Source organism: Nothobranchius furzeri, chromosome 15 (genome assembly GCF_043380555.1).
Source record: "Nothobranchius furzeri strain GRZ-AD chromosome 15, NfurGRZ-RIMD1, whole genome shotgun sequence".
Taxonomy (NCBI): domain Eukaryota; kingdom Metazoa; phylum Chordata; class Actinopteri; order Cyprinodontiformes; family Nothobranchiidae; genus Nothobranchius; species Nothobranchius furzeri.
The window spans coordinates 47,160,724-47,178,071 of NC_091755.1; the positions used below are offsets into that span (position 1 = coordinate 47,160,724).

Here is a 17,348-nt window from a genome sequence, read left to right on the forward strand (position 1 = left end):
GGAAGTCCTCCACTTCCACACCTGATGTCCTCTTCCAGAGCAGGATATCAGGGCTTGGACACGTGAACCTGGAGGCTCCAGATCTCACCGATGTGGTTCTGTTAGTCTCACGAATCAGAACACAGGAGAACCGCCAACCCCTGTGTAGGTGGATTACACAGGATGTGTGTGTGTGTGTGTGTGTGTGTGTGTGTGTGTGTGTGTGTGTGTGTGTGTGTGTGTGTGTGTGTGTGTGTGTGTGTGTGTGTGTGTGTGTGTGTGTGTGTGTGTGTGTTTATAAGTTAAAAACAATCCCCTGCTTCTAAAATCCTGTTTAATCTGGATTAAGACTTTAGTAAACATCCTCATCAGTTGTTTGTGTGTGTGTGTGTGTGGGGTGGGGGGGTTTAAACCCAGGTCTTATTCATGATGAGGTCACGTAAACATTGTTCTGGTTCCTGGTCCCGTTTGGATCAGATCTCGTGGTCTGAAGATGTTTGGAAATAGAAAAGTAGCACAAAGGGGATTAAAGTCGCCATGACAACCGGCACAACAGTGGGCAGAGGTCATCAGACCCCAAGTGTCCAGCCTGGAACATTGAGAGCTTCTTCATCGTTCCTACCCTGGCCATCTGGATCTTCATCATAGCAATCTCCTGTTTACACGCAGTCACATGGTCTCCTTCAGGAGACGAGACCTTCCTGCTCTCAACTCTAATAAATAATCTTAGATTTGTCTCATAAAATCAGACAAATGAATTACCAGCTGTTGGGGAATCAAACCAGATTTTTCTGAGGAATAATTTTAGCGGCATGAGAACTTTTTTTTCAGCATCGACCAATTATTTTTGTTTAATCTGCAAAACGACCCATCAGCTGTAAAACGGTCCACCTGAAGCCACCCAGAAGGCATCTGAGGGGGCCTACGACCCCCCCACTCACCGGCTTGCCGACCAGATCCCCGAGAACGTCCGCTGCACTGGTGCGCAGGCTCTGCTCCGGAGCTGGATGGGTTAAGACTTCCCATCGGTTATTGAAGGTTCAATATTATTGATAATTGGTATTTTTATGGAATATTACATTCCATTGAAAACGTTTATATTTTCTTGACAATTTATTAAAAGTAACCCCTCAGAAAACAGAAATATGAAGTTTCTAAGATGGATTTTAATGAAAACGTTTTAAAAAATCAAGATTAAGGTCTCTGGAGGTCTCTGACGTCACAGATCGATGCTGTCAGGTAGCTCATCTTCAGATTCTGACTCATGTTTACTGGACATCATGATGATTGATGATGTCATCAGTTCCCGCTCTCCCAGCAGAAACAGGAAGTGGATTTCATTTGCTCCACATGAGGAAATAAATGTAATTCTTCCTCTTTGGATGTTTTATGTCACATTTTATCTGATGTTTTATATTATTGCTGCGTTCTGCACCTTGGGCGTCCGCTTCCGTCGATATGGTTCTGGTTCTGGTTTAGTTCTGAGCCGTTTCTGTTTTCAGGTAAACAGCCGATCGTCAGAATCAAACTTCCGGCTCTTCATCATCACACGCGCGGCTTGTTTGCCTTGTTCACGCGGGCGCGTGCCCACATCGACGCCCTCATAGGGACAGAAGATCACGATGAAGTCATCATCCTGTGAATCTGGAGCATTACGTCATGGCCTTACACGGCCCCTACTCGCGCGCTCAGCATCCGAGCCTGCTGATTGGTTTATCATCCAGATGCTCGCGATGCTCATTGGCTGATATCTGGTAAGCTGCTGCGGACCTGACAGAGAACAGGAGGGAGGGATGCTCCAGATAAAAGCGGCGGCAGCATCCCTCTCGGAGCCAGTCCTAATCAACGGAACCGGAGAACCCAACAGAATCCGCATCACGGTTCTGCGTTCTTGCGGGCGGCTCGGAGCTTCGGGAAGCAGGTGAGAGGTGCGGGACACGCGGAAAGGTCGCAGTGCGGCGCCGCGCGGTGGAGAGGTCGCGCGGGACTGGGAGGATGGTGATGATGGTGGCGGTGAAGCCAGCTGCTGTAAGGGTTCGGTGTGTTCGCCCAGATGTGGACTGATGTTACCTTCACTCTGATCGACTCAGTAGCGCCTCCCAGTGCGCATGCACAGCGGACCTGCAGCAGGTCCAGGTCCAGACCAGACCAACAGAACCGGACAGTGAAGCTTTTGGGTTTTACTGGTTATACTCAAGCCCCCACAATGCCGCTCAGAAAATGGTCCCATCCCGGAAGTAAGAAAAATTGCAGTTCCACCCTCATCCGCTGGGGGCTGGTGCCAGAAGCGAGCAAATCCTCATTGACTCCCATGTTAAAAATGCCGATTTCACAGCAGAAATAAACATGTTTACAGCCTGGTGCCAAAACATGTTTTTTGTCTAAATTATCTAGTTTATACTCATGACAACTCTGAGGGGGGTGAATTTTTTTCTCACTCTTCTGTTTAAGTGTATTGAAAGCCTAAAATTCTGTATAATTAATGAGCATCCGACACACGTGACCGCCGCCTCAGACCCACGTGACCACAGAGCTAGCTCCGTGGAAAGGCCTCAGTACAGCCTCGGTCTGGCTTGGAAACTGCTCCGGCATTTTGAGTCTCTGTGTTTGTGTATTCTTCTTTGGATATTATTGGTGCAATTGTTGGACAAAATGACTTGCAGTGGTATTAATTGCACTAATAGAGCGTCCAAGGAGTCTCCACTTCATTTTTTTCGGTAAGTTAAAATCTATATTCGTATTTTATGTCACTGCTACCTTTAAACTAGCTGAGTTTACCGAAGTAGCTAGCTAACTATCAGTTTAACATGTAGCATGTACTGTTTAACCATGAAATTTAAATGTAAAATACGGTAAAATAATTAATAGGGCATATTTAGATGGGTAATAGGGTAAAACCCAGTGCATTTAAGATAAAAATGGGTTGAAATATGACGGAGCGCTAAGAGGGAGACTTCTGTGTCCATTCTTCCATCCGGTAATCCCCAGCGGTCAGGCCGGGCAGCCTGGACGATCCGGCGCCTATTTGCTGCGCCTAGCTGCTGCGCGGTCTGACCGCTCGTGGAGTTTTTCATGTCTGACTTTAACCGCATCTAATACTGTATTACGGCGTGAGCGCAACAGCGACAACTTAATATCGATGTGTAAGCAGCCTGAGTGGTAGGGTGTTTTCATCTGAACCCTCCAGCAGGCTATGCTGCACTATTGACGTGTTAGCGCGCGGCGCTAACAACTTAGCAACGTGACATGTCTCTGAGAAAGCGTAAAACACGGACGCTTCTTCTGAAGCGGAAAATAACACCTCTTCTTAAGCAGAGCAGGATGTCGCCTCGGCTCGTTCACGGCCGAGCCGGACTGAGCTCGATAACATTGACCAAGCACAGCCACTGGGCCGTTGTAGCTGCCACCAGGCCTGCTGAAGGAACTCCAGCGGGTTTCATCAGACTCGTAAAGTTTCTTGTTTTTGCTGGGGATTTCTGTATTTTACCGCTCCCTCCTGCAGTCTTCCCCTATTAAAATTTAAAATGTGTAACTTTATGTATTGTGATGAATGACTAATATTCATGTTAAACTGAAACGTTAGGCATTTAGGGGGAAAAAACAAAATAATAAACATTATACAGATGTCAAATAAATCAAACTGTAATTAAACTATATATTTTCAAAGTCATATAGACAGCATGATGGTTTGTGTGATCCGCGCGGTTTCACTTACACCCCTTTAATGATCAGGCTGTTTTTTATTATTTTTATCAGCTGATAGCAGTTAAAATTATGGTAAAAAATAATTTTATCTGTTTTTGATAACTTAATGCCCAGGAAGAGCATCTTCCTGGGCATTAAATATAACCCAAATGTTTTATTATGAGCAGATCTGATGAAGGTTTAGACAAGCAGTCTGCAAAGTAAAACTTGTTTAGAGTCCAAACTCTTACTAAAGCTTTTGAAAAGAAAAAATGGTTGAATTTTGAGAAATATCCACAACAGGGGAGCGAGACCTCTGAAAAATGTATATTTTCTCTGAATTCATAGAATAATGTGAAGATTCTGGGAAAAGTTGGGATTCTGAGATTAAAACGTAAATCTTTCTAATCATAATTCTGGCAGTTTTTGTGTCCTTCTGCTGTGGAAAGTCGTGCAACATGAAGATACTGAGAAGATGCTTACAACCTGTATTTTTATTCCATCCATAAATAAAATCATGAGCTATTTTTTTAATCCAAATTTGATCCAAAGGGCCATCGTTGGTTCCAGACCCGTTCTAGAACATTCCTCTAATCTTAAAGTCATCATCAGTTTCTTCCTTTTAACAAATATTTATTTGTTCAAATATTTAATATTTATAACTGGAATATTTGTTCCTCCCTCTCCCACTGCAGTTAGTCCTGTCCTGCAACCCTGTTTTTGCAGCTTAGTGAAGCCAACCATCACTAACCGGGGGGTGGTTTTGGACCCAGAGATGCGGATGGACTCCCACATTAGCCAGGTGGTTAGATCCTGCTTTTCCCGGCTTCGCCAGCTACCAAAGATGAAGTCCATCCTGAAAGACGTGTCATATTTTCTCCCCAAGCTGGACCTGACCGTCATGTATCGGTCCAAAATAGTGTGATGATATTGTGTTTTTGTACATAACAGACTTTTTAACAGACAAATTTGTCGCATTCTCCTACACCTCTTCACGGGCTCGCCACAGTAAATATTCTATTTGGCAAGAGATAAACTTTATTGTATTTATCCTAGTGAATCTATAATTAAACGGGTAAACTAGTAGTAGCACATCCAACATCAAAGAAAGTAAAATGTTATTATCAGGAGAGGGAGAATGTTTAAGTGGTTAGCAGCAGTGTGCTAGCCGATGGCCCCCTCCATGAGGCCACCACAGCTCAACAGAACATCGTTGTAGCTTCTTCTGGGGAGAAAAACACTTAGAGAGAAAATAAAGTTAACAGCTGAAATAATACAGTTAAAGAGCAGATTGTAGAAGAAAGAAACCCCTGGGTTAAACTGGTCTGTCTACTGCATAATGCTGAACTCTAACATGTGTCCTAAGGGAAGGACCTGATTGGTGTCCAGAACCTGCTGAAGAAGCACCAGGCTCTGCAGGCTGAGATCACAGGTCATGAACCTCGCATCAAGGCTGTCACCCAGAAAGGAGAGACCATGGTGGAAGAAGGTAGAGCAGGTCTTGTCCTGACATGTTTCTGAGGTGTCTGCAGGTTCTGGCTCACTTTTTTTGGGTCCAGGTCACTTCGCTGGTGAGGAAGTGAAGACTAAACTGTGGGAGCTTCATGGACGTTGGGACACGCTGAAGGCCAAGGCGTCCCAGAGGAGGCAGGACCTGGAGGACTCTCTGCAGGCCAAGCAGTACTTTGCGGATGCTAATGAGGCCGAGTCCTGGATGAGGGAGAAGGAGCCCATCGTTGGAAGTCCAGACTAAGGGAAAGACGAGGACTTGGCCGAGGTATGGAAGTCCCTTCCTGAGAAACTCCAATCGCTTTTCTTTGCTCTCTTTCCAGTCCTTCATAGTGTTTCTGTATTTGGCATTTCCTTCGGTTGTCTACCAGACGTCGTTGCTCGTTTAAGCGTCTCATGGGTTAGGAGTAGAAGTGCTGGCCTCGCACAGGAAGTGATGACAAACGTGTTCCCGGCGCTCTTATTTCAAACGGTTTACAAGCTGTGATGTGTGTTCCCGCTGCAGAGCAGCCATGACACGTGGCAGCCGGCAGAAGGCTCACGCTTTTCCACTAAACACCCGCAGAGCTACGTCTGCGGTGAACTGAGCAGGGTTTGTTTTACGGTGGCGGATCCGATTGGACCATCGCTGCGAGAAAGCTCCACTTGTGTCAGACGAGCTGAAGGTTCTGATGTTCTGCTCCACAGGCTCTCCTGAAGAAGCACGAGGCCCTGATGTCGGACCTGTCGGCTTACGGCAGCAGCATCCAGGCCCTGAAGGAGCAGGCCCAGTCCTGCAGGGTGAGTTCAGAATCCTCGGCCCGTCAGAACATTCTTATCCACCACGTTCTAACACCAGACCTGTTAACCCGACAGCAACAAGGTGATCAGCAGGTGCTTTTGTCCTGCAGGACCTGAAGGCCAATGAGTCCCGCCTGAGGGACATCAACAAGGTGGCATCTGAACTGGAGTCAGAAGGTCTGATGGCTGAGGAGGCTCCTATGGTTCAGGCTCAGGTGAGCGTCACCTGTCTGCAGCAGCTGGTCCCTCTCACTTCCTGGTTTAACTCTGCTCGTCTCTGTTTGTAGCAACAAGAACATCTGGGTTCTGCTCCTGGAAAGGTGCGTTGTCCTCCGCCTCCACCAGAACCAGACGTGGTGTTTATGTTACCACTCATTTGTTTGTTTACAGGATGAAGCCGACTCTAACACGGCGTCACCCTGGAAGGTGAGTTCATTCAGCTGATCAGAGGTCACCTCTGATGGCAGCAGTCACGGCCGACCGTGCTGACATCACACAGGAATTCAGGTGACCCGGCAGGCACCAGGTTTTGGTGAAAGTGGGGACATGTCAGCTGGTTGCCATGGCTAGTTATCTTTATGCGTCTGTATGACTGCTGACTGGTGTGTGTTTCCTGTGACCTTTGACCTCAGACCGTACGGTTGGGCGTTCAGACGACGGCTAACTTTAATTCCATCAAGGTAAGAGGAAGCTCTTCCCTTCCTGTCTGAGCGATCCGTCTCCAGGTTTCTTCGTCCGGCGTCCAGCCCGCTGGCGTCCACCTTCATCTCACCTTCATCTCATCTCACTTCATTTATAGTGCAATACTTTCACATTATCATTTTCCCACACTTCTGTATACCTGTATTTTGTTGTTTTTCAATAAAGAATGACAAATTATTTAAGTTTGGTTTTTGTTGCACACAAATATATATCTGTAAAAAATATCTACAAAGCTAATGTTTACATAACAAGTATGATTGGGTTTTGCAATACGGCACTCAAGTTTATTTTAGTAAGATTTTCAAACCAAGTAAAGTTAGTAAAGAACACATTTCTATTGTCTGCTAAGAAACTGTTGGGATTTAAAATGGGCCTGTTGTACAAATAACTTGTAAATGATTATTCCTCACTTTTGTCTTAACCAAAGAAATTCAAGTAATTGAGCAAAAACATTTATTTTTAACACTACAGTTTATAAAACAGGGCGCAAAGTGTCGGCACATGTATGTATGTCGATGGTCCGCCCCAACCAAACCAAGAGACACAGACGTCAGGGAGGCCAAGGTTGTCTCTGCAGCTCTCTGGGCACCACGCCTCACGTAGCTGTCTCCAATGATCCAAATGGCTATGGAGGAAAAAATAACAGGTTTGGCCTAGCTGTTTAAAGTACAAAACCATTCATGAAGTGGTCAAGACAAGTACTTGGAACTTACACGCTGCGTTGTGTAGCTGACGTTGGAGACACACAGGCTGCCATGGTGACCTTTTAATAGATCTAAGAAAAAAATGTAATAAAAGAATGAAACTTAAAAACTCCCAGACCTCATGTCATATTTACTCATCAGCTATGGCTGATTTGTTTGGATCACAGTGAGTTACACTAATTCTAATATATTTTTATTTCTATTATACATACATACTTTTTAACTGTTATTTTCACATGACTGTTATCAGGCTCTCTTGTTCTGGTTCTGATGATAACTCTGTGTCTTCCAGTAAGTTATCTTGTGCTTACTTCATCTGTATAATGTCTCTTTACTTTTGGTAAATTGTACTGAGTCCAGAATAAAGGCTAGTTGGCTGTACAAGATACAAACAAGTATTACGTTTTGGAAATATATGAAACACCGCCAGCATCTGTTAGAGCCTGTGGCGGGGTGCTGAGGGCCGGCTCCAGCCCAGGAATGAGCTCTACACGCCGGCCGGGAGGGTTTGAAACACCGCCATCCTCTCCTCTGCTGGCTGTAAATTCTGTTATGGTTACCGGTGCTTGTGTTGCAATGTGAAACGCTTGGTCTCAGATTTTGTAAGAAAGATAATAAAATGTCCCCCCAAAATACGACTTAAATATATTTTCTCTTCATGATACATTTAATGGCTGGTGCGACTCAGGAGTGATAGCGCCAAAAAAACTACTGAAAACTTGCTCAAAGCAAAATGTTTTCATTACGGAAATAAATTATAAACTTACCGATTTAAAACTTTTTTAATACAGGTACTTCTCACGAACAGGCGCAGAAAACCTCCACCTAAACTCCGTGTAAGGTTCAGGTCGATGGGTGTTCCAGTTAGCTCCGGTTGGGTTGAAGCTAGGTGGCTACATCCGTTAGCTCGGCTCCCACCTCCGCTTTAGCTTTGGGTTAGCCAGGGTTAGCTTCAGGTTAGCTCGTAGCTAGTTCGCCTGGGTGTCGTCACTCGAGCCCAGCCTTACAGCCACACCCTCAGCGCCTCCTCTCTTCCCTTTTATGGAATTGTCTGGGCTGGACGGAACCTGTGACACGGTCAAAATGGCGGTGGTGGACACCTCCCATTATGGACAGATAACGTGAAATTGAAGCCTATGGAATCGAATTGTCCAGTATATGTACAGTCTATGGTTATACTCTAGATTCCCCTGGTGCGTTCAGGTGCTGATGGGAAATCACAACGTCCGATTTAGGTGAAATGTTTAGGTTTTATTCGGTTTTTGGTTAAAGGAAGTGTTTAGCTCAACATCCACTCTGACGTCAGAGATCACCTGACTCAACAGGCACGTGTTTCTGATGCTAAAGGACAGTCAACCTGAGCCCAGGTGTTTGATCCAGATGTTTGAGTCGCTTCAGCCCGGATTTTGAGTCTGCTGTGACATCAGAGCACCACTCATCCAGTGATCCGTTTGGGTTTGTGGGTTCTGTTACATCACAGAACCGGACCTCTATACCGGTTTCACTTCAGACACCACGATGCGTTCACTGACTGCCAGAAACTCCTGTAAAACTCTGATCAACAGTTTTCAGTTTCAGCTGACAGACAGTTCTTCTGATTCTCTGACCCATTTGGGTGAATGAGTCCAGAGGTTCTGATTGCCGCATCTGACTTCCTGTTGGTTTCTCCCTTCCCCCGGGATGATCCCAGGTCAGATGTTTGGGACCTGACTTACAACAGGATGGAGAGAAGTCCGGATCGGTTCTGGTTTTGGTTTTAGTATTGGGTTTGTTCGTGTTCAGCACCAGGCGGCGGATCTAAAACTGATCTGAGGTCAGAATTCGAGCTGCCTCTTGATCCATGACAAACTCAGACCCCGGCATCACTCGCTCCTCCTCCTCCTCCCTCTGCCTGAGTAGGAGACCCAGAAGGAGGAGGAGCTGGCTGGATCTTGTGTAATGGGTTCTTGAGTGAAACTGGGTCACTGAGTTTCTCCTCACCAGCTGGTTTCTACGGTAACTTGGACTTGGCTTTATGTAACTACTTGGTTGAGATGCTGCAGCGACTCACCCTCCTGACCTCCTCTAGTCTGGTCTTCATCAGAAGTCCTCCTGAAGGATCTCGTTTGGACTTTGGTTCCAGCTCTCTAGATAAACCAGGTCAGAGTTCAGCTGAAGGATGTGGAAAATCTGAAACGTTGAACATTCTGTTTGTGTTCAGATTCATCTGCACCTTCATCCTCCTCCTGACAGAGAAGTGCATCATGGGATCTGTAGTCCTGCTGGTCTTCGCTCTGTTGACATCATCAGTGTGTGCTGGGGTGGGCGTCATGAAGCTAGGTAAGCACTGTTTGTGTTTGAAAGCAGGTGAACACCAGATCAGTATGTCATAAACAAATGTGTGTGTGTGTGTGATCTCTAGGAGGCGGAGCATCCTGTCCTCTGCAGTGTGTGTGTGAGACTCGACCCTGGTACACACCTCAGTCAGTCTACCACCAGGCCAGTACGGTGGATTGTAACGAACTCCACCTGCAGAGAGTCCCTGCAAACGTCTCAGCTGACACACAGGTAATGCCTTACTAATGTAATGATTTTAGATTACATGTTATTTAATAAGCCATAAGACAAGATTCCATAGGAAATATGAAATCAGCCTTATGGATCCGTTGGGTTATTTTAACCAGAAGATTGGAACTTTTTATTGCAGGGATTAGATAACAGCTTCGTATTCACTCAGAGACAACAGAAGAGAGAGTCAGGTTTAGAAGTTTAAAGATTTATTATTAAACAAATTAAAACTAGACTAACTTAAACACTAAATGTATGGTGTAACTAAGGTGAATGAGACGGAGAATGGTGTGATGTGGAATGTTGTTCAGAACCAGCAAATCTGAAGAAACGATTAGTTCTGGTGGGAAATGAAGGTGATGTCTTCGCTCTAAGCATTGGTTTGGAAATTCATAAATACATGAGACACCATGTTATCGGTCTACGTACCCTTAGTGGAAGTTCCCGTCTAGATCAGGAGGTGTGAAGGTCCAGCTGGACCTTATGGAGCCGAAGCCTGTAGAAGCAGCCACAGCAGCCGACCACCAGTCTTGAGATACTTCCGGGTCACGATGGTTTTGTTGGCGTCTAACAAGACCCACACCTGGGTCGTGATGGTTCAGCTTTTATTCTGAAAGGAACCGTTGCAGCAGGTGGAACAGCAACAGGTTTTATCCAGCTTGTCGTTGGTTCTTTCGGCTGAAGAGGAAAGTTACGGATTGGCCACTCCGACAACTTCTCTAGAACGCTTTGAACTGGCGTTAGAGATGACGTGGGCATAGTTTTATACTTCAGATGTTTTGGTTTATGGTCGAATGAAAAGATGACAGACGGTGGCACAGGAGTTAAGCGCTCGCTCCGTAATCGGAAGGTTGCAGGTTCGAGCACCGCTCAGTCTGTCGTTGTGTCCTTGGGCAAGACACTTAACCCACGTTGCCTGCTGGTGGTGGTCGGAGGGACCGGTGGCGACAACATGGCGTCTCATGTGTTTATGAAACTCTGATCATAGCTAAAAGCAAAACATCACTTCATCACTCAGACTTTCTTCTCCGGATACGAGAGTTCTGATTACAACATCACACACACACACACACACACACATACACACACACACACACACACCAATCTCACGTCTCATTCACACCAGATCCATTCATCATTTAGAGTTTAGAGTTAGTCTCGTTTAAAATTGTTTAGAAATAAATCTTCTTAAACATTTTAAAGGTGACTCTCTCTTCTCTTGTCTCTGACTTAATACAAGTGTTACATAATCCCTGCAATAAAAAGTCCAATCTTCTGGTTAAAGTAACCCAACGGTTCGTAAGATTGAGTTCATATCCACTATGGAATCTTATGTCTCATGGGTCCATTAATTAGATGAACTCTTTTACTCTAAGGTAACGCCTTACTAAGGTAACGCCTTACTAAGGTAACACCTTACTAAGGTAACGCCTTACTAAGGTAACACCTTACTAAGGTAACACCTTACTAAGGTAACACCTTACTAAGGTAACGCCTTACTAAGGTAACACCTTACTAAGGTAACGCCTTACTAAGGTAACACCTTACTAAGGTAACACCTTACTAAGGTAACGCCTTACTAAGGTAACACCTTACTAAGGTAACGCCTTACTAAGGTAACGCCTTACTAAGGTAACGCCTTACTAAGGTAACGCCTTACTAAGGTAACGCCTTACTAAGGTAACGCCCTCAGCAGGTATGTGTGTGTTTTGCTTCAGGTGCTGCTGCTGCAGAGCAACAACATCTCCTTCATCATGACCGAGCTGCAGAACCTGACCAACTTGACTGAGCTTGATCTGTCACAGAACCACTTCACACAGGTACCTCACCTGATGCTGCCTCATGGTTTTATTATCCTGGTTTCTCCACCATCTCACCTGCTCTGTTTTCACCCAGGTGAGTTCCATGGGCCTGTCCTCTCTGGGACGTTTGGTGACTCTGTATCTAGAGGAGAACCTGATTGAAGAGTTGGAGGACTTCAGTCTGAGGAACCTTTCCAGTCTGGAAGAACTCTACATAAACCACAACCGGATCTCCTCCATTGGGCCCAGAGCCTTTGCCGGCCTCACAAACCTTCTGCGGTAATCTTCAGTAAAGGTTCCACCTGAGTTCTTTAGAACCACCATGACCATGAGCTCGTGTTGTTTCTGCTAACCTGTTGGTCCATCTTCAGGATGTTGGAAGGAAACTTTTATCTTTCTTAAACACGTTGTTTAATTAGGATGTTGTTCTTTGTAGCTCCGCCCCCTGGACTAAAGAACCATGCTGATGACGATTAACAAAACACCTCATTATTGATGTAAACTGGCCTGTGGTGACACCTTTATGTTCCTTCTTTGGTCTCTCAGACTCCATCTGAACTCCAATCGCCTGGTAGCCATCGACAGTCGTTGGTTTGAGTCCCTGCCATCTCTGGAGATCCTGATGATTGGAGAGAACCCCATTCTGGGTCTGGAGGAGAAGAACTTCCTGCCTCTGTGTCGCCTCCACAGCCTGGTTCTGGCTGGAATGGGTCTGATCTCCGTCCCCTCTGCTGCCTTCATTGGCCTCGACAGCCTGGAGAGTCTCTCTTTCTACGACAACCGGCTCAGGTGAGTCTGTGAGGACAGTCGTACTCCAGCAGGTTACAGGTAACTACAGTAAGGAGCCTTTGTGCGCCCTGCAGGTCTGTTCCTCGGGATGCTCTGAGCGTTCTCCCAAACCTGAAGTTCCTTGACCTGAACAGGAACCCCATCAGTCGGATCCAGCAGGGAGATTTTCAGAACCTTCAACACTTGGAGGAGCTCAGGTGAGTCTAGGGTCCGAAACTAAAGTCAAAATGAAGGTCGTTATGATCCTAAATGATTGTCTTTGGACTTTATTGAGATTTGGGTCCATCCACATGACTTCAGATATGATTTATGTTACTGTTCATGAACAATTCTTCATCCATGACAACACCTGAAACACCTCCAGCCACCACTAGAGGGCACACACCAACACCATCAAAGTATGGAGACATCTTCAAAGGTTCCCCAGATGTTCTTTATATAGAACTGTTAATGATGTCATCACTTCAGTAGGTAATTCACTCGTCTGCTGCCCCGCCTATTACTCATTATGGTCAGGGAGCGGTCACCAGGTTAGGGGCGGGGCTACACCTTTCCTGGTCTTTCTTTGTGTCCGGCTCCAGTTTGAACAACATGGAGGAGCTGCTGATGGTGGAACAGGGAGCTTTCCAGAACATTCCAGAAATGGCCAAACTGGAGCTGTGCAACAATCCTCGGTTGTCCTACATCGACCCGCAGGCCTTCAGGTGACGACTGATACCTTCCGCCAGGTGTTGTTTTATTTTCAGAACTTCACGTTTTCCTTCCTGACGTCTTTGATCTTGTTTCTTTCTCCGCTCTCCTCAGTGGCTTGTCCTCCCTCCGGACTCTCGTCCTCCACAATAACCAGCTGAGCCTCCTGTCCAGTGACCTCCTCTCCTCCCTCCCCTCTCTAGAGGAGGTGTCTCTGCACTCCAACCCCCTGCGCTGTGACTGCCTCACCTCCTGGGGGCCTCATCTTGGCAACCAATCCCACCTTAAGCTGCTGGAGTCATTCATCACAGTCTGCTCCTCCCCCCCACACCTGATTGGTCGGGAGCTACAGGAGGTGGTAGCAGGCGGATGGGGCGGGGGTGGAGCCAACAGCTGCTTGCCTCACATCTCTCCTCACTCCTTCCCGCCAATCCTGAACATCAGCGAGGGACAGCCAATCACACTGGAGTGTTGGGCCGATGCCGACCCCGCCCCTCAGTTTTACTGGGTGACACCGACAGGACACAAGGTGGGCGTGGTTATGTGGTTGTTGGGTGAGGTGGGTGTGGCTGCAGGTGTGAAACTTTATTTTCAGCTCTCATTCCTTCGCGCGGCGCCACCTGAAGGTCTGGTAAAATCCTACACGCACACAAACCTCCAGACTGGCTTTTATCATGTCATCTGGAGTCCATCAATGCACAAAGAGACTAGAGGACATCTCAGCGGGCTGCTGGTCCTCCCTGAAGAGGACCCTACGGTCCTCTGGGCCAGATGCTGGTGAGCTGAAACTAAAAGCAGAACTTCTGAGACTGTCGGAATGAAACCTGGTGCCAGACTGAAGTCGTCTCCGTGTGTTCGGAGAGGTCTTCACCGTTAGTAAAAGTAAAAATGGAGTTTGTTTGAATCTGTAACTTCTGATTCCCACTCAGGTGAGCTCTGAGGGGGTGGCGGCTCCCGTCGCGTCAGAACAGGGGCGTGGCCTGAACCGGAGGACCAAGCACCGGATGTTAGAACCTGGAGCTTTGGTGATGGAACACGTGGAGATGTGCGACACAGGTCAGTCTGAGCTGCTACTCTGGTTTCAGCTTCGTCAGAGCTGGATTTAATCTGAACGCAGCTCCTCTGCAGGTGTGTACACCTGTGTGGCCTGGAACGCGGAAGGAGCAGACACCAGGAGTGTCTCTGTCTCCGTGGAGCCTCAGGGTTCTGCCGGGTCTTGGCAGAGGGGCGCCGAGTCCAGGAGAGAAGAGCTTCTGTCGGGGAACTGGTCCAGCTCCTCTCTGGTGGTCGTCGCTAAGGTGCGGTCAGACCCACGGAGCTTTCGGGCAGACCGGTTAGCTCTGCACCAGCTTATCTTCTGTCTCCTCTGGCTTCCTGTCCAGGTGGTGCATGCCCAGTCGGTGGTGTTGGAGTGGAGGTTGTACCCCTCCAGAGAAGCTTCAGCTGCAGGTCGGGACCAGCCTTTTCCCCAGTGGACCAGAGCTAGTGTGCACATCAACAACTCTCAGATCAGTTACACCTCCGAGGTGAGAACATCCAGCAGGCCGCCTCCAGAAAGACCCGGAGATCTTCAGAAGGTCCTAACCCTCCGGCCTCTGGCTCGTGTCTCCCTGCAGGTCCCGGCTGATGTTCAGGAATACAATCTGACTCACCTCCTTCCTGCCACAGAGTACCACGTCTGCCTCACCATCTCCTCCTCCCCCACCTCCCGCCCTCGGTCCCCTCCCATTCACACCTCCTGCCTGAATGTCACCACCAAGGAGGTGGGGTTCTCTGTGGAGCTGGTGGCGTCGCGGCGCAGCGGCGTGGCGCTGGCGGCCGTCATGTGCTCCGTGTTTGCTTTGACCATCATGGTGCTGCTGGTGGCGTACGTGGGCCGCCGCGCGCAGCAGCACAAGACCTGTGGCCACTCCCTGAAGGTGTACATGCAGCACGCCATGTCCATCCCACTGAACGAGCTGTACCCACCACTCATCACGCTGTGGGAGAGCGAGGCAGAGAAGGACAAGGAGGAGAAGGAAGGAGAACGAGACGAGGAGGAGGCAGCAGGGAGTCAGATCAACACCAGCAAGACATACATGTGGTAGACGGAGGAGGAGGAGGAGCTGCCAAGTACAGGAACGGAAGTGAGGAGGTCCTGTGACTCTCTGATGAGCCTGACAGACAAAGGGTAAAACCCACAGGCTGCTGGGGGGCAAGGTTCTGTTACGAGCTCGCCATCACAACCCTCATTGTCCTCATGGTGCTCCAGCAGAACTCAGACCTGCTGTCATGCCATCCCTTCCTCCACCTCCAGCAGCTCCTGAACCACCTCGTTGGATCTGTGAGTTCAGAATCGGACCTCTTTGGGTCGGATTGTTGTACTGAAGCAGCACAAGTGGAGTCTTTCACCACCCGTGTGGTCCGACGGGTTTGAGGTTCCTGCGTTTGGATCATGAAGCCGCTCCCAGAATCAGCTTAATGAGTTTTTCCATGAGAATAAAGATGGAGGGAAGAAGATTGACCACAGAGGAACCAGATGAAAGTGTCCTGTGAGAATGAGCAGGTGGAATAGGTTCCTGTGGTGTGAGAAGAACCACTTCCTGCTGACAGGAAGTCTCAGCTGTGTTTGTGATCTGATGACAGTTTAAACCCTTCAGATCCTCACGGGGTTTGATTCTCCAAGCAGCTTCACGTCTTCCAGTCGAGGGCTTGTCCCGTCAGAATCTGGACCTTCAGAACTCACCAGAATCGACTCACCATCCTCATCAGCAGCATAAACCGTCACTGACCTTCTCCAGGACCTCTGCATCAGTAGCATGTTTGGTCTCTTGACCGTCTCCGCTGCTCAGGTTTAGGACTGTCGGTATAAAACGTGCACGCCGTCAGGTCCACACCGATCTAGGTGCACATCCAGGTGCGTGGCTCCAGGTGCGTGGGTTCTACAGTTTGCAGGTTTTATCAGCCAGACTTTAGGTTTCTTTAGCTTCTCTTCAGGAACAAACATCCAAAGGTTTCTTCGGGCATTTTGAACAAACGTTCTCACGACGACGAAGTGGCGCTCCGCTTCCCGTTACTCTCAAAGGTTTCTGCTTTAACGTCCGAAGCTTTACTTTTATGATCTTTTTATGTCTTGGATCAGAAGCTGGTGAACCAGGAGCTGAAACGTCTGATCGACTCAGACTCCTTCTTGGAGATAAAGCTCAGCTGATTCGTTAGAAACCCACTCAGATGGTTCCCTGAGGATCATTGGGCTACCATGAGCACCACCCAGGGGTCGACTTTCAGGGTTCAGTACCCACCAGGGTTTAGGACACCCCCCCAGAAGCTTCTGATGTCACGTTTTATGGAGTTTGGCTGGTTTTCCTTCATGCGACGCCCCGCCAGAAGATCCAGGACGTCTTTAGGGAAACCAGAATCTTCTCATGTTTTCAGCCGGTTGGTCTTTTGGATATTTGATTCAGAAAAAGTAAGTAAAACACCAATCAGGTGTGGCAGGTGGTTGGGAGGGTCCTCATGTGGACTGTTGGTTCCCTTCGGTCTCTGTTCTGATCCGACTGGACCTGTCCGTGTTACAGAGGAACCAGAAATCTGTTCACGCCCCTTCAGCGTTTCTATATGCACTAAAGAAAGAAGAAAATCGTGTTTTATTCAGAGTCTTTGGACTTCTTCCGTCTGGTTCCTGGGGCGTTCTGCTACAGAACCTCGGACTGTTCTGGACACATGAACCGACCCGTTAGTCCGACCCAGAGCAGCATTTGTTTCTGTGCGCTGATGTTTAACCATCAGCAGGAAGTTCTCGGTTTTAGACTCGGATAAACCTTCATTACGGGCGCCCCCTGGTGGTAGAACCAGACACTCCCCTCCACCGCGGCCTCCTGATGCAGGGTATTTTTATAAAGCTTCACTAGTTAAACGATTGCTTATTCAACACCGAGCACCAACTGTAACTACAGGTGTGTGTGTGTGTGTGTGACTTCTTCTATAAAGACACTTTGTCCCTCCACAGCTGTCTGCTTTATTACTGAAACAACTCTGTTTTAAAAGGTTGTGCAGTTGGTAGCGGTGTGGCCTCGCAGCAAATGGGTTCAGGGTATCTGCAGGTTTATGGGAGCCTAATTTAAGACTTTTCAAGACCTTAATAAGGCCACTTTGACCAAATTTAAGCTATTTTTAAAATTAA

General features: G+C 47.6%; 1 protein-coding gene and 1 long non-coding RNA gene across 4 annotated transcripts; one reads left to right on the forward strand and one right to left on the reverse strand.

Annotated features, from left to right (window-relative positions):
- The first annotated feature begins 167 nt into the window (after positions 1-167).
- On the forward strand, positions 168-17,171 carry si:ch211-180f4.1 (leucine-rich repeat neuronal protein 1). 3 transcript variants are annotated; one of them, XM_015968803.3, is made up of 13 exons: positions 168-1,900; positions 9,559-9,677; positions 9,760-9,905; positions 11,624-11,725; positions 11,802-11,986; positions 12,254-12,496; positions 12,571-12,693; positions 13,078-13,200; positions 13,301-13,715; positions 14,116-14,242; positions 14,315-14,484; positions 14,569-14,712; positions 14,803-17,171. In XM_015968803.3, exons 1-13 carry the CDS (start codon positions 1,773-1,775, stop codon positions 15,271-15,273), a joined length of 2,496 nt encoding a protein of 831 aa, XP_015824289.3. In that variant the 5' UTR covers positions 168-1,772; the 3' UTR covers positions 15,274-17,171. The 3 variants fall into 3 exon arrangements, with proteins under 3 accessions (XP_015824289.3, XP_054602232.2, XP_054602231.2); XM_054746257.2 differs by lacking the exon at positions 168-1,900 and adding an exon at positions 9,367-9,497 and having other exon boundaries at positions 9,591-9,677; XM_054746256.2 differs by lacking the exon at positions 168-1,900 and having other exon boundaries at positions 9,392-9,677.
- LOC139063331 (uncharacterized) lies at positions 7,094-9,685 on the reverse strand. Its single transcript, XR_011516696.1, has 4 exons — positions 9,571-9,685; positions 8,126-9,484; positions 7,368-7,429; positions 7,094-7,279 (listed from the first exon to the last, which is right to left on the reverse strand). It is a non-coding gene; the product is annotated as an uncharacterized lncRNA (long non-coding RNA).
- Positions 17,172-17,348: the final 177 nt, after the last annotated feature.

Bases quoted from the DNA above. Each gene is read 5' to 3' on its own strand.
- si:ch211-180f4.1 (XM_054746256.2), top strand. From the start codon at position 9,392: ATGCTGCAGCGACTCACCCTCCTGACCTCCTCTAGTCTGGTCTTCATC. The intron at 11,726-11,801 runs GTACCTCACCTG...GTTTTCACCCAG, and splicing joins CACAGAACCACTTCACACAG to GTGAGTTCCATGGGCCTGTC. The intron at 13,201-13,300 runs GTGACGACTGAT...CGCTCTCCTCAG, and splicing joins ATCGACCCGCAGGCCTTCAG to TGGCTTGTCCTCCCTCCGGA.